Source organism: Malaclemys terrapin, chromosome 2 (assembly GCF_027887155.1).
Source record: "Malaclemys terrapin pileata isolate rMalTer1 chromosome 2, rMalTer1.hap1, whole genome shotgun sequence".
NCBI classification, from domain to species: domain Eukaryota; kingdom Metazoa; phylum Chordata; order Testudines; family Emydidae; genus Malaclemys; species Malaclemys terrapin.
Genome location: NC_071506.1, coordinates 184,265,330 through 184,283,659, shown reverse-complemented (window position 1 = coordinate 184,283,659; position 18,330 = coordinate 184,265,330). Strand labels below are relative to the sequence as shown.

General features: G+C 45.1%; 1 protein-coding gene across 2 annotated transcripts in view; it reads right to left on the bottom strand.

The window, feature by feature from the left end:
- Positions 1-18,330, bottom strand: part of GRB10 (growth factor receptor bound protein 10) — a 213,466-nt gene that overhangs the window by 112,329 nt on the left and 82,807 nt on the right. For both annotated transcript variants that reach the window (XM_054019010.1, XM_054019011.1), the window contains exon 3: positions 8,412-8,505. In XM_054019010.1, the coding sequence (XP_053874985.1) occupies positions 8,412-8,505 (94 nt within the window). The remainder of the gene's footprint in view (positions 1-8,411; positions 8,506-18,330) is intronic.

The following is an 18,330-nucleotide window of genomic DNA, read 5'->3' as shown; positions in this document are numbered from 1 at the left end:
GATCGAATGCAGGACGTCTCCTCTCAGTGTCCATTCGTGCATTCGATAAGATCGGCTGAGGCGGTCTGCTAAGCCGTTCTGAATTCCCGGAAGATACGTCGCGATGAGGTGTATCGCATGGGCTATACAGAAGTTCCATAATTGGAGTGCCTCGTGACAGAGGGGAGAAGACCGGGACCCGCTCTGCTTGTTTATATAGAACATGGCGGTAGTGTTGTCCGTCAGGACTGCCACGCTGTGACCTTTTAGGAAGGCGTGGAAGGTCTGGCAGGCGAGGCGAACCGCTCTTAGCTCCTTCAGATTGATGTGAAGTAGCTTGTCCTCTCCGGACCACAGCCCTTGGGTCCGCAGTTCCCCCAGGTGCGCCCCCCAGCCCATGTCTGATGCATCTGTCACTAACGTCAGAGTGGGTTGTGGGGCAGCAAAGGGGATCCCTTCGCATACCTGCTGGCGATCGAGCCACCAGCGTAGCGAGCTGAGCACCTGGTTCGGGATCGTGACTACTTGATCCAATGGGTCTCTGTTGGGGCGATGCGTGTGGGCGAACCACAACTGTAAAGGCCGGAGTCTCAGCCGGGCATGTCTGACCACGTGCGTGCAAGCTGCCATATGCCCCAGAAGCTGCATGCAACACCTTGCCGTTGTCGTGGGAAATTTTTGGACCGAGCTTACGGCCCCGTGAATTGACATGAACCGTGCCTCTGGTAAACTCGCTCGCGCGGTTACCGAGTCCAGGGTAGCACCTATGAAGTCCAGCCTCTGTGTGGGAACTAACGTGGATTTCGGCACGTTGACCCGGTGGCCGAGCTTGTCGAACGTCTGCAAGGCCAGCGTCACGTGAGATCGGACCTCGGCCTCCGACCTGCCCGCGAGTAGCCAATCGTCCAGGTACGGGAACACACGCATCCTTCTTTTTCGAAGGAAGGCTGCTACCACGGACATGCACTTCGTAAACACCCGTGGAGCTGACGCCAGGCCGAAGGGCAGGACAGTAAATTGGAAATGGCGCTGGCCGACGACGAAGCGCAGAAAACGCCTGTGGGCCGGATTGATTGCGATGTGAAAATAGGCATCTTTCATATCGAGGGCAGCATACCAATCCCCCGGATCCAGGGATGGGATAATAGTTCCAAGGGAGACCATACGGAAGCGCGCTTTGATCAGAAACCTGTTTAGATCGCGCAGGTCTAAGATAGGACGGAGGCCCCCTTTCGCCTTGGGGATCAGGAAGTAGCTGGAATAGAATCCTTTTCCCCTTAGGTCCAGAGGGACCTCTTCTACTGCTCCTGCAGCGAGAAGGGTCTGTACCTCCTGTATGAGGAGTTGCTCGTGAGAAGGGTCCCTGAAGAGGGACGGGGAAGGGGGATGGTAGGGAGGGGGCGAGGAAAACTGGAGGGTATAGCCCGCCTTCACTGTGCGCAGGACCCAGCGGTCCGATGTTATGCGCGACCAGGCCCGGTAGAATTGGGACAGACTGTCCTTGAAACCCAAAGGAGGATCCGGTATATGAAGTGGTACGCTGTCCTCGGGCGTAGCTTCAAAAGCCTGGTTTATTTCCCGGCTGCGGCTTGCCCTGGCCGTGATTCTGGCCCTGGTTAGGCGTATTGTTACGTCTCCGCCTGTTATCCCTGCCTCGACGGCGGTAAGGCTCGTGTCGGGGCCGAGGGTGGTAATGCCTTTGCGGCGGCTGGGGTTTGAAGGGTTTACGCTGCGTTACCGGCGTGTGCATACCCAACGACTTAAGGGTCGCTCGTGAGTCCTTAAGGCTATGTAGCCTGGCGTCCGTCTGGTCGGAAAACAAGCCCGAACCTTCAAACGGGAGGTCCTGCAGCGTGGTCTGCACCTCCGGCGGGAGACCTGAAGCCTGCAACCACGCCGAACGCCTCATCACGACTCCCGACGCGATTGTTCTAGCCGCAGCGTCGGCTGAGTCCAGTGCGGCCTGTAAAGAGGTCTTGGCCACTGCCATTCCCTCGTCCACCAGGGCCGTGAACTCCGGATGCGCGTCAGGTGGGAGGGAGTCCTTGAACTTGGCGACTGATGCCCAAGAGTTAAAATTGTGCCTGTTTAGAATCGCCTGCTGATTGGCGATCCTCAGTTGCAGGCCCCCCGATGAATAGACTTTCCTCCCGAATAGGTCCAATCTCTTAGCTTCCTTGCCCTTGGGGGCAGGAGCTTGCTGGCCATGTCGCTCCCTTTCGTTGACCGCCGAGACCACCAGCGAACAGGGGGACGGATGTAGAAAGAGGAAGTCAAACCCTCTAGATGGGGCGAAGTATTTCCTCTCCACTCCCTTTGCAGTTGGCGCACTGGAGGCCGGTGTTTGCCACACCGTCTTATAGTTGGACTGTACTGTCCGTATAATCGGGAGAGCGACTCTGGAGGGGCCCTCTGGGCTCAGGATATCGACCATGGGGTCATCCTGCTCTATGGTCTCCTCCGCTTGCAAGCCCAGATTGAGGGCTACCCGGCGGAGCAGGTCTTGGTGTGCCCGATGGTCAATCGGGGGAGGGCCGGACATCAGTGTGCCCGCTACCGCCTCATCTGGCGAGGAGGAAGAGGTCGGGGCCTTCTGCCCATCCTCATTGTCCTGCAATCCGGCATCAGCCAATTGCTCCTCTGCGGCCTGACCCGCCGCGTGGGATTGGGACGGTACCGGACTCGGTGCCGAGTCCACTCCTTCCCGCTCCGGTGGTCTAGAGACCGTTGCCTCCCTATACGATGGCGGACGGTGCTGCGGGGAGCGGGATCGGTACCGGGATGGCCCGGATCTCGAGGCTCCCGATGGGGGCTCTTGTTGGTGGTAGGCCCAGGGTGTCCAGAATGGCCATTGGCTCGGCTGGCCCCATTGTGACTGACCGTAGTCCCTGCTGGCTTGTGACCTACGGGCATACCCGCCGTATCGGTCTGAGTCAGTCCCCGAGACCACGGACGGTGACCTGGAAGGCCACGGTGGGGCCGTGGGACGGTGCCGGTCCGGTCTTGGGGAGTAGCGCCTCCGCGACCAGGACCTGGAATGGCGCCTCGTCGACCTGGACCTGGAACGGTACCGGCGATCGCGGGACCGGGAACGGCTACGGCTGGTCGGCCTCGGGTAGCGAGCCGCCGGTGCTTCGCGGTGCCGACTCGTGCTCGGTTGCTGAGTCGGTGCCGGCTGTTTGTTGAAGCCCGACTGCTACGGTGCTTCTTGCGCCGAGGGCAACCGGGAGTCCACCGAGGCGGAGCTCGACCGGGACCGGTCCCTGGAACGGTGCCGAGACGGCGACCGTGGTGGGCGCACCATCGCCGGCTTGCCTCTGCGCGGCAGCATAGGCGGGGCGCCTTCAGCGCGTGCCGGGGCCTCGACGGACAAGGCAATGAGGTCCTTAGCTGCCTCAAACGTGTCCGGAGTGGAGGGCTGTTCCACCAGTTCCTCCAGCCCTGCATCCTCGCTCGACGCGCTCATCCCGGGCCCTTCGGCGCCGGAGCCACTACCGGGGTCCGTGATGAGGCCGTGTCGGCCTTAGGGGCACTCGAGGTCTTTACCGGTGCCGCCTTCTTGTGCGGGGAGCGACCTCGGGCCTTAGGTTGGCCCTTCACTTTTGCCGGCGAAGACGATCGGCGTCGTGCACTTCCCCGCTGGGTCGGTGCCGCGGTCTTCGGGTGACCCGCCGGCGCCGGTTCCCGCACCGAAGTCGGGGCGCTCCGCACGGAGGCAGACGGTGCCGTCGAAGTGGAGGGCTGTAACGCCGTCTCCATGAGCAGCTGCTTAAGGCAAAAGTCCCTCTCTTTTTTGGTTCTGGGCTTAAAGGCCTTGCAGATTTTGCAGCGCTCCTTCTGGTGAGCCTCCCCCAGGCAACGAAGACACGAAGCGTGGGGGTCGCTCAATGGCATAGGCCTGCGGCACGTGGCACAGGCCTTAAAACCCTGGGCGTGTGGCATACCCCACCGCCCGGGGCCGGTGCCGGGGCTGAACAAACAACCCCAGCAAGAACTTTAAGTACTCTAATGAGCCGTTAACTACTGGTTAAACACTACACAACTAACTGATTAACTGTTAGATAACTCTAATGTGCTAAGGGACACTCTCAGACGAGAGACAGAGTTGTTCCAACGCCGCCACGGACGGTAAGAAGGAACTGAAGGGGTCGGGTCGGCAGGGATATATATACCCTGGAGCGGGGCGCCGCTCTGGCGGGAAGGTGGGGGCCCCGCCGGCCCGACGGGAGCCGCTAAGGGAAAAAGTTTCCGACGTCCGTGCACGCGGCGCGCGCACACCTAATGTGTAATGGACGTGAACAATCACTCGAAGAAGAATCCCTTTAACTGTCCTGGAGGAAGGAGCTGAGTCCATGGACCAGGGCAGGAGGACCTGTGGGAAAGGCTCTCTAGAGGCACCAGGGCCTGCAGTGGGACTGGCAGAGCTCCCAGTGTCAGAAGGATCTAGACGGGAACTAGGAACCAGAAGCCTTGGAACAAAACTGAACTGGAGCTGAAGCTGCCTGGGGCCTGGGTAAAGGCCTCCCACTTGCAGCCAGGACTCTCCCACCTCTCTACCTATCCTCTCTGAGCCTCTTGCCTTTTTACACATTCACACCTACCCACCAGAAGCAGCCCCTTGCCTTTTTACACAAATACACACACACACACACACACACACACACACACACACAATGCCCCCTGGAACTCCAACCAGAACCCCTATCCTCAGTCTGGCCTCAATAGAACTGAGCGAGAAACCGATTTTCTTGCAAAACGGTGAGATTTTGCAAGTTTTCCCATTCTGCGTCAGGATGTAACGGACATTGTGACGATTTTACACACACACACACACACACACACACACACAGTCAACAAAACAAAAAAAACCCAGAGAAAGACCCATCCACTCCAGAATAACTGATAGACCAGTGGTTATTGAACTCACCTGGTAAACTAATGATTGATAGAAACTAAGTCTGCTGCATTCAGAGAACCTAACTTTCATTGGGGTCAAACATGAAATGGCAATGAGTAGGCATATACAATAGCATAACAAATATGGGATGCTGAAAGTTCTGTTGTATATTAGTTGTCTAAGGCTAGGTCTACACTACTCGCCTGAATCGGTGGGTAGAAATCGACCTCTCGGGGATCGATTTGTCGCGTCCCATCGATCCCCGAATCGGCGCTCTTACTCCACCAGCGGAGGTGGGAGTAAGCGCCGCCAACAGAAAGCCGCAGAAGTCGATTTTGCCGCCGTCCTCACAGCGGGATAAGTCGGCTGCGATACGTCGAATTCAGCTACGCTATTCACGTAGCTGAATTTGCGTATCTTAAATCGACTCCCCCCTGTAGTGTAGATGTACCCTAATTTTGTGAAATGCTACACTGTCTAAAATAGTTCATCCAGAGGCCAATTTCCTTCAGAACTTCTGCTCAGGTTAAAGAGTTGCTAAAGCGTGATTTCCCAAACTGTGGTACATGTACTGCTGGTGGTAGGTGAGAGAAGTTCAAGTACCTGGTGTGAATCAGGCAGAGTAGAGACCTGAAGCTAGGTCTCCCACATTGTAGTGAGTGCCTGTACCACCAGGCTCATGCTCTCTCTGGTTGTGGCCAGAAATTCCATCCTGGACCTAAGAAACCTTTCCTAATGAAAGCTGTCTCAAAACTGGTACATTCCCACGCAATATTTCAGTTTTCTTAAGTGAGCATTTTGTGATACGAGCATTTTGTCTAAGAATTCCAACCAGCTCAGAACCTGTTCAGTGTTGAAGGACTTTTGCTCTACAGTTACTGGAGAAGAGTGTACTTTTCATAGGTTTGTAGATTAGTGTATGAGCAGGTCATAATACCAGAGAGAACCAGCATGCAACTTGACATAGTAATTTAGCATTAACAGTTGTTTACATTTTCATAGTGCTATAAAAGCATTAAGCTAGGTTATTTTCCCACTGTAAAAAGGGGGAGGAGCAGCAGCAGTTAAATGAAATGTCAGAGGCCACACAATCTGTGGGAGAGTCAGGATTAGAATGCTGACATTTCTGGTTCCTGGTCCTTTGCTCAGTCCATGCTCCCTATACAAACAGTCTGATTACAATATGTATCCATGTTAGCATTCAAGTTCACTTGCAAACTAAATACCAGCTATATTTACCCTGATTATTTCAGTTTTAGCAGAAAACCTAGAAGTGGGTTTGAGACACGACTTGACACAGTTTCTATTCAGTTGCTGCAGAATAAGGAACACTTTGTTTTTGGGTCCAACAAAATTGGCCTTTACTTACTCATTGATAGCATATTATTAATTATATCAAATATTGGCCTTATTGTTCAAGTGTCCCTTAGAGCAGCCACTGACATTATGGAACACATTCCATTTAACCACAATTGTTAAATACATCGGAGTAGTTTGCAGGACTCAAAGTAGTTCAGGCAGAGAAATAACAGGTGCCAAATAAGTCTTCATGTGATTACTGAGAGTAACAAAGGAGAGGAGATAGCTGGAATTACTGCAGAGTGTACCCAGAGATCTGAATCCTTAATTTGCTGGAGCACAATGAAGGTATATAACAATGACGAACACAAGTTACAGTTTATGGATATCTAAATAGAGACCATGTATGGGCCTTTTCGGATAGCATAATGCCAAAGCAGAAATACTGAATACTTTTGCTGAACCACTCGCAGGCTTCCAACATACCAGTTATGTGGGACAAACTATTTCAAGTGCAGTCGCACGTAGAGAGCAGATCACTTTGAACATGATTTCCAAGAAATCTCAGAAGGTTAAGGCCAAGGAGCGAGTGTACATTATGCATGGGCGCACAGTGACGATGGTTCTGAGAATCATAATTAGTATCATGAAGGAAGGTGACTAAGTTATACCCAAGACAAATCAGGATTGATTTATTGATGGTACTCCCAATGTCATCACACTAGTGTTATACATTCACTTGAATCAGATTATATTAAATCCACATTAGGAAAACAGGAGTGCATGGGGGGTGGAGGGGAAAAAAAGCGTTTATCTATTAAGAATATCAGGAGGCTTCTTGACCTAGGAAAAGGACTTCTGGCATCAGAAAGTGAGGCTTCCCAGGTCTTCAACATAAATCAAGATCCTAACTCTATCTCAATGAGCACTATTAAGCATCAACAGGTTTACATTCTAATTATGTGGCATGTGTCTGAGAAGACAGTAACTTTTTGGAAGAAGTCCTAAATCTGGTTACAAAGAAGGAAATCTACTGATGGCTTTAAATCAAGTCTGTCAAGGGGTTTGGATGGGACAAGGAAGCTTTAGTTAGAGTGTGGGTAAGGCAGTCTGAGGTGAACGAAAAATGGAATGTTGCGTGCCTGCACAGTCATGCAGAAATACGAAGTGCATACAGTGACCAGGATATCTGTTTGTGGGTAGGCTCAGATTGTAAGAGAATTCAAGATTGTAAACTACTTTTGAAAACTTAAGTAGTCTGGGAGGTTTGCAAATCATGGAATTCAAATCTTGCTGATCTTGACAAATAAACAGAGAAACTAAATTTCCAGCATTTTTTAGAAAAGTTACCTTAATCCTGGTGCACATTGTTAATGGTGCCTTATTATTGTATTGACTGTGTCAAGGTTAACGGCTGCATTAAACTACTGCAACTAATGTGAGCCCTTCCATAATTAATATATGGATACTGTTATAGAAAAAAATCCTACAGAATGTAAAACTATCCTTTTTCTTGGAGTTTGAATCACTCCATAGGAAATACAGTGTTTAAAGTGCTATAGAGATGTATAAAGTTTTTATAGAGCCCAACTGTCTGTAACAAGGTCTATGTATTTGCCTAAACCCTAACCCCATGGGGGCCCGATCCAGGTTATACTCCAGGAGCTCTCAAATGTCACAACTAACCTCATTAATAGGGACAAGAAATAAAGCGGTTATGGGACTTTTCATAAGCGAAATAATTACTCAAGCTATATGAAAAATTTCACTTTTGTTTAGGCATTATGACATGAATTCAGGGTTCTCTTTTTCCTGTAAGAGTTGATATATAACACGCAAAGCAGGTAAGGATGTCACTCCTCTTGCCAATCTATATGTATCAACTCTTCCAGAAGAATGAGTACTCTGAAGCTAGGTCCTGAAAAGGAATAGCTTTCAAACTAGATTTGTAATACAGTATTACAGGCCTTTTAGTACTTAAAAAACCTGTTTTGGTGAAAAAACTTACAGCAGCTGCACAAATGGAGAAACTATATTACTAAAGGATCTCCTGGTCATCTTCATTCATAGCTCACAAAGCAGTTTGCAAAGAAGAGGATATAAACAATTAAATGTTTTCAACTTTCACATTATCAGGTGCAGAAACAAATGTAGAAGTCAAATTACTTCAGAACATACACTTCTAGGGTTCCCTTCCCAGCATCTTGACCAGACCTAATTCCACCCCATTCCTTACCTTGGTGATTTAAAGAGATGCGATTAGATGGTTCTTGGAATCCTGGTTCCACCAGATCTCTCCGAGTGTGAGCTGAAGTCTGATCTACGTTATCCTAAAAACACAAACAGCAGAAAATCTGATCAAAATATGCATTTTGTATTCTCCATAATCTAAGATCCTGGGAGCTAAGGCAATTTGATATAAAAGAGCTGAAGAAAGTTTTCCTCATTGGGTTGCGCTATAAAGTTCTTATAGATGACAAAGCTGTGAATCCTAATTCCAAGAACTGTGGTTTAGGATTTATAGTGCATTAACCAGAACAATCCAGACAAACAGATCAGGAGCAAACCCTAACGGAATAAGAGGTTCAGTTTAGATATTCATCCAAAAGTCCAGATATTATTCCAGTTCTCTATTTTGGCAAACTCACAAGATCAGGCTTGAAAAGCTTTAATGCTTTCACTGGGTCAAGAAATACCATAACTTCTTGTAAGCCTTCTGTACTTCTGCCTAAAACCAAGACTTGCAGGGAGCAGGAAAACAGGGGAATCAAAAAAACAGGATTAACTTTATTTGGTTTACTAAAGTCAGCATTTGAAGGGAAATTAGAGTAGATTCATATTTCGCCTGAACCATTTTATCAATGTGTAAACACCTAACATTTCTAGTTTGTTGAAACATTCCAGATTGAGAGTTAATTTACATTCTAGTATTCCAGGGTGAGAATGGTCTATAGCTCATGACAAGAATTTAGTCCATGCCTTCTTAGAGGCTGTTTCTAACTGAGTGCCAGTTAATATTAGAAAGTCTCAGACTTTCTGCTTGAAAGACTTAAAGTCAGTATGTATGAAATCTATCAATTCACAAGTTTATAGATGTTGACAACTCAAGAAATGCCAACGGCTTCATAGAATAGTTTTCTATTGAAGTTTTACATGTAAAAGTGAAGTTTTAAAATACCCCTATCTATCTAGTTGTAGAATATTCCAAACCCTTCAAAATGATACAGTACACGTTAAGATCCTGACATCCATGTCTTCATACTGGCCATACATATACACCCAGACCCTCCATCTTTTCTGCTAATCTTCCCGTGACATTTCTTGTGTCACTTGTGCTACCTTATTTTGAATTCAAACCAGTTCTCTCTTAGGGTATGACTACACTACCCGCCGGATCAGCAGGTAGTGATCGATCTATCAGGGATCAATATATCGCGTGTAGTGTAGACGCAATAAATCTATCCCCGATCACTCTCCTGTCGACTGCTGAACTCCAGCTCGGCAAGAGGCAGAAGCAAAGTCGATGGGGCAGCGGCGGCTGTCGATCCCGTGCCGCAAGGACGTGAAGTAAGTGGTTCTAAGTTGATCTAAGATACGTCGACTTCAGCTACGCTATTCTCGTAGCTGAAGTTGCGTATCTTAGATCAATTCCCCTCTCTCCCCAGTGTAGACCAGGCCATAGTCTCATCCTAAAACCATAAGAACTTTCCTGCTGACATGAAATCCTATTTACCCTTCTCTTTTCGGCACTTGTTAATCCTTCTATTTTAACACTTCAGTGTAATTAACCAATGTAATGTGTAGTGCTTTTAGAATGGTGGTGCTTTCACTGCAATGCATGTAGTTTTCCTTTCTACTTGTATGAAAGGAGAGATCATGGCTATTCCCAAAAAACCTTAGCATTGTGTCTTTGGGAGGTGGGGGGCTCTGAAGGTAGGGTAAGACAGACAAATTATCTTATATTAATGCAGAAACCCCTGAAGCTATCCTTAAAGGAGTTTGAGCCAAGAACTCAAACCTGAAATTAACTGCAACTCAGCTATTCCAAACCCAGTACTGGACAAGGCTTAAGCGCTAAGCATCTCAGACAGAGAATAAAGCAGAATGATCTTCCATACTGTGCAGTGTAATGACGGCCAGAACTCTAGTGTGTGTTCCACCCCACAGAATATCAGACTTCAATTTTCAGCTGGTGGCTAGATGTATATGTGACACTGTTGCCAACAGGCAAACCCATTACAATCAATACAACACTTTCACGGTATTTATCCATGAAGGGTAGCATGTGAGGTGTCTACTGAAAACTTGTAACTTACCAGTACTCCTAATCATTGTGAGATGTGTACATGGTTAATATTTAAGGAACATGTTACCATACTGAAAACTAACTCCAAGACCCTAAGTCAGGCATAGATACCAGGAAACCATAAGTCTTGGTGAGGGCCCATTCAAGTGGGAGGGAGTTGTCACCATTCCCCAGTAAGGTAATGCAAGGCTCAATTGTCTACTCTTGCTCTATCCCAGCACATTCAATGGAAAAGCATCAAAGACAGCTGCAAACAATCAGAATCACTTGGAGGTAAAAAGGAACATTGTAACAGACAGGGGATCGCCCTGCCTGTGAATAAAGACAAAAGACTCATTTTCAGTATATCACGGGGTGGGGAGAGGCACTCTGCATCCATTCACTGAGGAGACAGCTTGTTGAGTGGGAGTGTTTCATGAAAAACTGGAGGTTCCTGGGAAGCCAGCCAGTTCTGCAACAGACTGAATTTTGGCGGTGGAAACCTGCTTTTATTGGATAGAAAAGATACCTATAAAAGTGTAGGCCCTAATTTGCATTTTATGATTTTGTTTTGTATTGCAACCATTTGTTTCCATCACATTCTCTTGTTTCTAATGGCTTCTCTAGTCTATTTTAAATAAACCTTCTTTGTGTTATAAGCGCTCATAAGTGCAGTGCCTTAAGGTCGAATTGGCAAACTGGGGTTCACTGCACCTTTGAGAGCAGAAGACCTGGGATTTCTGAGTAGCCAAGTGTCAGAGGCTGGATATCGCAGGGGAACACTTTAAAGGGACTCGGGGACTGGGATGCACTTTTTGTTAACCTGCAAAGCAAAGACAGGGCTGACATAGTCAGTCATGCAGTCTCTCCTGGGTTAACAGACTGATGGTGTTAGGAAGGTAACACCAAGCTACCATGTGCAAGACTCCCCCTTATTGGGGCAGAGAATAAAAAGTGGCTCTCAGTCCTGGGTACCCTGAGAACTGCCTCAGCATGGCAAGAACATAAAATATTGACAGATTAAGAGTCTTCTGAAATAGCAGAGGTCATGTTTCAAGAAGTACAAGGGTGCTAATTCTAGTTCCCATGCAACAATTTAAGTTCAGATGGCATATCTGCATTTAGCCGCAGATAGTCTTCCCATCATGAAGCTCACATGCTTAACTAGTACAGCAGTTGAGAAACCAAACAAGGTAAGGTACGAGAAGTCATTTTATTTGCAAGTACGCCTTACAGTGTTTTTACTGTCCCACCAAAAACCAAGTAAAATGTCTGCTAGAAAGGAGACAAATACAATACGATGTGGTTACAAAATACAACAGCTGTACACAGAGGGTCTTTTTATCTTTGAATCCCCTACAGTACTAGATGGAAAAGTTTTACTGTAGAAGATCAAAAAGCTGTGGCCTGGGGTTGGCTGAAAGCCTGTAACTTAGCACTTAAATAAGCTTAAAAATAATTTCCACTGACTTAGAGAAAGAAATGCCATCCTCTCTGAGGCAACCTTTCAGTTCTTCAGGAAGGTGTTTAAACCACAAGCCTTCCTCATCGACTCCAACTTAAAGTTACAGTAAAATTTATCAGAGGTAGAGGTTTCAATCACTGGAGATGTACAGTGACTGTGTCTTTGCAGCTGTCCTAGTTTGCTTCAATACTGGACAATTCTACCTGTATCTTCTATAAAAACGTTGGTTCCACATTTTTCTCATGAAACTATGCCCTGGGCAAGGATTTCCTTAAGGTATTTAAAGCCAGGGCAATACACAGAAAAGTGACAGACTTTCATAAACCACACCACCTGTTAAAGCAATGCAGGCAGCAGAGAAAAGGTAACTACTGTGCCATTTTTTAAAAGCTCATGATAGTTTCACATGACCCTCCAGGATCTATTTATGTAAATTGATCAAAGACAAACAATGGCATGTTGCCACCTGCAGTAAAAATCAGACTGGACACTGGAACAAGGTTAAAGGTTATATAATTGTTCCAAGTCACTGAACAGCCAAAGAAGTTTTATTGTTTTATACAACCTATACACAAAGTTTGTCAGCAAGTTAAACACCTGCTTTCTTCCATCATTCCTTCCCCCAGCTCAATCCACACTTACAATAAATCACATGTTTTCTACCTATTTTTATTCCTCTCCCCTCTACCAAGTAAGTGCTTTCATCCTGAAATTAAAATATGCTCTCTGACTTGACTTATTACAATATCAAACCACAATAGTATTTTTAGAAGCTAGCTTAGGCATCAGCCCCTATAAACTTACTTGCATGAGGTATTTTGCATGTCATACGGCATCTGTGACTCTAAGGTTGATTAATCAAGTGACTAGTGGGACTACTGGAACTGTATGAAGCAATGTTTATTTTTAATAGTGTCTCCTACAGCAGTTAGCATTTTGTGAAGATAAACAAAACAGATTTAACAGATTAGATTTCGATGCCATTTAGCAAACTTCAATATTGCATGAAATAATGCAGTGCCTGTATCATACTTTAACAGGGCACAGTCAGAGGCAAAGACAATATTCTCTGTACATTAACAGCCAAAATCTGGGATTATCTGACAATCTAGAATTATCAAGTACTTTATGGCGTTATACCAGTTATCCAATTTTAAACTACTAAAATTACTAGCTATTTGGGCTAGCATGGCAACAATTTCTGTTATCAAAAGAAAAAAATTAAATCAGACATTTCAAACAGAGGATCAGTCAACCTTACTCATTACTAGCTGTGCTGTCTGCATACATTTTTTCTTTAAATCACTTTCTGTGGTTTCAAGTGTTACAGTTCCTATTCCATAATGAGTTAAATTGCCAATAACGATTGATATTAAGAGGCAACAGCTTTATTAAGCTAAAGAACAGAAAGAATTACAGTTCCCTCCAGTTTATATTTTTGCATACTATAGTTTCCATGGAATAGCTATCCCGTTGTATGGTAGACTAGGTTATTTTCCCCCCATACTCCTTTCATAAAGCATTGCTAATCCCTTGGACTAATCCTATGATCAAATGAATTGGCAGAAAGGAGAAATAACCAATCCAAATAGCTTTGAAACCACCATATCTGCTCCCATACTCACCTTTGATGTAGTTCTATTACACTACTCTGGTGTGTCGATTAGGTAATAGACATATTATGTTAGCTTTAAAGACAAACAGAAATAGGGTCTTCTGAAGACCACTATTCTTTAACTTTCCAAATCAAGGAGCTTCTGCATGCAAGTTGATGGACAGTGAACTGTGCGCAATGTTTACACTAACAAGAACAATTCATTTCTGCTGCGTGAAGTAGGTAAATAGGAGGAGTAAAAAACCCAACAAAAACCTTCCTCTTTAAGCCATTCCCACCAAATTAATTGTACAGCTAGACTTGTATGTTAAAATGTCAGATTTAAGGTGGGTCCAACTAAAGTTTCACATTCTATATTAACTTGCTCCTATCTGTTCATCTGTAGCTTTTGACCTTCACTGCTATCAAAGAGATTGACTGTCATATAGACGTGTGGTTAACCAAGTGAGAGCAGATTTTCCTGTTGACTGCTCAGCGAGCTGGTGCTCCAATACCTGAACAATACAAAGAGCTATTGAATTTACTCAAGACTTAGCACTGTATTTCTATTTGGGGAGTTCAAGCCAGTTTCCCCACAATGAGGGCTATCATAAGCCGACCCAAACCTAAACCCAGTCCCAAATCAAAATCACAAAGTTTAGGTCAGTGTTTGATTAACATGTTCCTTCCTGGAAAAAGTTTTTAAAGCTATTGGAGAACATGCACAGCTGTTGAGGAGCCCAAGGTCCCTTACCAAGCACCAACTGGCAATCTGTTTAGCACAATATACTCTGGGCTTACCCAATAGCAGATGCCCTAGGCCATGAAAAACTATTTGAGTTCACAGGCAACAGGGATTGAGATCATAGAATATCAGGGTTGGAAGGAACCACAGGAGATCATCTAGTCCAACCCCCTGCTCAAAGCAAGACCAATCCTCAGACAGATTTTTACCCCAGTTCCCTAAATGGCTCCCCTCAAGGATTGAACTCACAACCCTGGGTTTAGCAGGCCAATGCTCAAACCACTGAGCTATCCCTCCCCCCCAAAAAATAAATAAAGATATTCTATTTCCTAGAACTGGAAGGGACCTTGAAAGGTCATCAAGTCCAGCCCTCTGCCTTCACTAGCAGGACCAAGTACTGGCTTTTGCCCCAGATCCCTAAGTGGCCCCCTTAAGGATTGAACTCACAACCCTGGGTTTAACAGACCAATGCTCAAACCACTGAGCTATCCCTCCCCCCAAAGGGATTCCCAAGAAAGGGTAGAACTGCTATTCAGAGATAGGGCTGTGGAGAAGGAAGGGGTCTGCCAAAGCTCAGGATCACAAAAACATCCAAATATATGGATTCCCATCTAGAGATTTCAGGTTTCTTTCTTCACAATTCATATTGCTTCACTCTCCTCCCTAGTTTCCGTTCCAGGCATCCATCAGCCTCATTTCTCCATGGCCCAGGTCTTTGCATTTTATGAAAGATGGAATGCCAAGAAAAAAACTGAAGGCTTTGCATACCCAGCAGATGATCCCAAGGTGGATTTTAGCTTAATTGTAAGGAGCTCCCGCACTAGCTTAAAAATGCATTGCAAGACTAACCTTGCAACTCAATATCCTGTAAGTAGTTTTCCTGCTTCTAAACTATTTTGTCATCTGACTGAGAACCAAGCGCAAGAGTGAGCATACTCGGTCAAATAAGCAAGGTTCACTGCAGAATTTTTACATTCTTGTTCAGAGTTTTGACACCCAATAACTTTAAAACCCCTTTTTAAAACTGCCAAAAGACAGACATTATAATAAAATAAGCTCAAATCCCAGGAGACTGAAGTGGTCTGCCTTTACAGTACATACTATAATAATTGCTGGTCAGAACCCTAGAGGTCTGGGCCAAATAAACCAACACTGGATTGTTTAGTTAAAATAGCATTTGAGTGAAGCTCAAAGGATGGAAACCCCTTGACAGAAAAATTCAGTCCAGCAAGAGAGCTGGGGAGAAGGGTGTTGGACAAGCTCAAACCCTAAATCCTCACCTGCAATGGTGGCACCTGGATCCTATATATCCAAATGCCTTGAATAGTGTTACCATTCCTATCCCCCCACTCATGAAGCATTTCTTGGTAAGAGCATCCTATAGAAACTGAAAGTGACAATATGGTATCAGATTTATACTCTATACGGTTGAACTGAAAAGACCGATTTTCACCAGTGGCAAGAGGAAGAATCAGATTTGCTTTATGGAACATTAAGAAAGTTAAGTGATTTGTTTTCATTCTGGTACTACGCTGAACTTTGACTGCTGCAGTGAGAGCACTCTTTTATCCCAGAAGGTACTACCAGGAACCGTAAATCTCTCTCATTTACAAAAAGTTGTCTTTCAAATCAGTTTCTGGAAAAACTGTTCTAGTTAGAAGTGGATTAGAAAGTTTCTCAAGTATGCAGACTCTTAAATAATCTAGAATTCAGTAAGAGCAGTATGCTACAAATTGAAATACAGTTTTCCCTCAACTAACTCACAAGCGAATATACTGTAGCAGCTGAAAAATTTTACCTTTGTGCTTTGGAGGCACAAGTACAGTATCATTATAGATTCAGCTTCGTGGTATTTTTTGCAATAAAAAGCAACCAGCATTGTAACATCCCTAAAACTGAGTAGGATTACTCCAAATGGAACTCCTGTCAGTTAATCTGATCCACAAAAACCCAGCTGTCAAAGAATCAAGATGCCTTACAAGTCTACAAAAACAAGAAAACCACAAAACACCAACAAGCCAAATCAAATCTATAGTTTGTGCTTGGTGGCTGAGGCTACAGCATGCTATGGTAGAAGATACGTGACACCTCACGGTTACCATCTTTGAATAATTCTGTAAAGAGTACAACTGACAGACTTAGAAGTTTTAAAAGCCTCATTCTATATTTAACGAGTCTAAAAACCACAGTGGCTGCCCAGATTGAGACAGTTTAAAAGCAAAATAAAATTTTGCAATATTAAAAAAACTGAGTATGCAAGATGCTCCATGAAGATTAGTGTTTGCTAGAAATGACTCCAGGTAAGAGGCATTTATAGAAAGGAAGCACTGTTTATTTTCTGGTGCACCAGCTTTAACTCAGTAAGCTAGGGTCCATTCCATTTCTCACAAAAGGCAGCTGACTGGAGGAAAGTTCCATTATGAAACTCCATGGGTTTTGGTACATGTTTTTCAGTAAGTAGGAAAGTATGTGCTTAAATAGAAGTTTTGTTTCATGTTTGAGGAGGACCAACAGATCTTAGGAATGCTTTTTCAGACTCTACTTAGTTGCAAGTCAGACACAGGGATAGGCTCCATCTCCAAGAGCCTGCCAGTGAGGTAACTTCCAAAGCTATAAACTATTGCCAATTCTAAACTATTACAATTGGCTCTGGAAAAAAAAAAAAAAAAAAGTTACTGAAGAGAACCATTTCTCCCAGACAGAAAAGCTTGACAGCCAACCGCTCAACAGAATGGGGGAAATCTGAGCTTTGCTATTACAAGAAACATATCAGGTAAGCCAAGGTAGGTTTCCATAATATTCTGTTAAAAAGATCAGTCAAACTGTGGGATATTATTTGCAGTTGTCCATGAAAATGGACTGAGCGAAATTTCAAGTTTAATAGCATACAATTATTTGCAGGTTAGCTAAAAACAATACGCAGAATCACTAAAGTATTACCAACAGTAGTTACCCTCCCCACGTCAAATATTGCATTGGATGATGCCTGTGCAGTGACAGAACATGTACGAGTTTTATTACATTGCTGTTTTTCAAATTTCTCATTAAAATGTAGTATAGGGAAGTGCTGGGCCTTTGCTTAGAAAGCTTTGATATACAACAGATACAGCAAGTTTTTTTCAAACTGTCCTGGCTTCTTAGGTAGTGTCAGACTTTAAAGGATTCAATCCAGTTGGATTTCCTTCTGAGAGTGCAAGGGTTGCAGGTATGAAACGAGTCTCTTCTACCCTGACACCTGGGATGCAAATCAGCAACAAAAATCAGCCTGCCAACACTCCGAGGCCTATGTACACTGGGGAAGTTTCTTCAAAAGTTGTAACTTGTGTTTTTTAAAAAAAGCTGGCACAATAAGCTGAGGGCAGATTTAAGAGACAATCTTTTACACAGACTGGTTGGATTAGGAACCTTGGAGCTATTGTGATGCAGAATGGGCTACTCAATCATCTCTCCACCGGCATCACTGCCAATAGTTCTGCAGTAAGACAGTGAGCAGAGGGCAGGTACTACGAATCTTGGATTTGGTGTACAGATTTTTAAAGTGTTCTCGCTGAAAGTATAAAAGGAAAAGCTCTACAACTTCCTTGTACAGAGTCTAGCTAGGTTCAGGCCAATGATGTACAAGATTAGCCTTCTTAGCAGGCTCAGTGCTTGACAAGATGACTTTGGGGACAAGGTGCCTGCATGTTGTTGGCTTTAACTTAATATGACTCTCCTGAGGAAAAGTTGCTGTATTTATTGTGGGAACCATCAATTCCCATATGGTGGGAATAGGTTTTCTGGTATCTAGACTTTAACACCATATTTCTCATAAATGAACAGAACAATATTCTCTCTTCCTGCCTAGGTTTGTGCTTGAAATCAAGAGTCCAAAGGGTTGATAAACAAGGATGACCTTTAAGGATTGGTGAAAGAGCCACTTGATGTTTGGTGAAGGCTATCGAGTTCATAGAGGTGCAACTAGAATAATTTCAGGTCAGCTGACAACAAAAGAATTCTCATATCCCCACTGCAGGAGATCCCACAGTCTCCATCTTGACCTTTATGTATCTCAGAGGTTTGTTGAGGA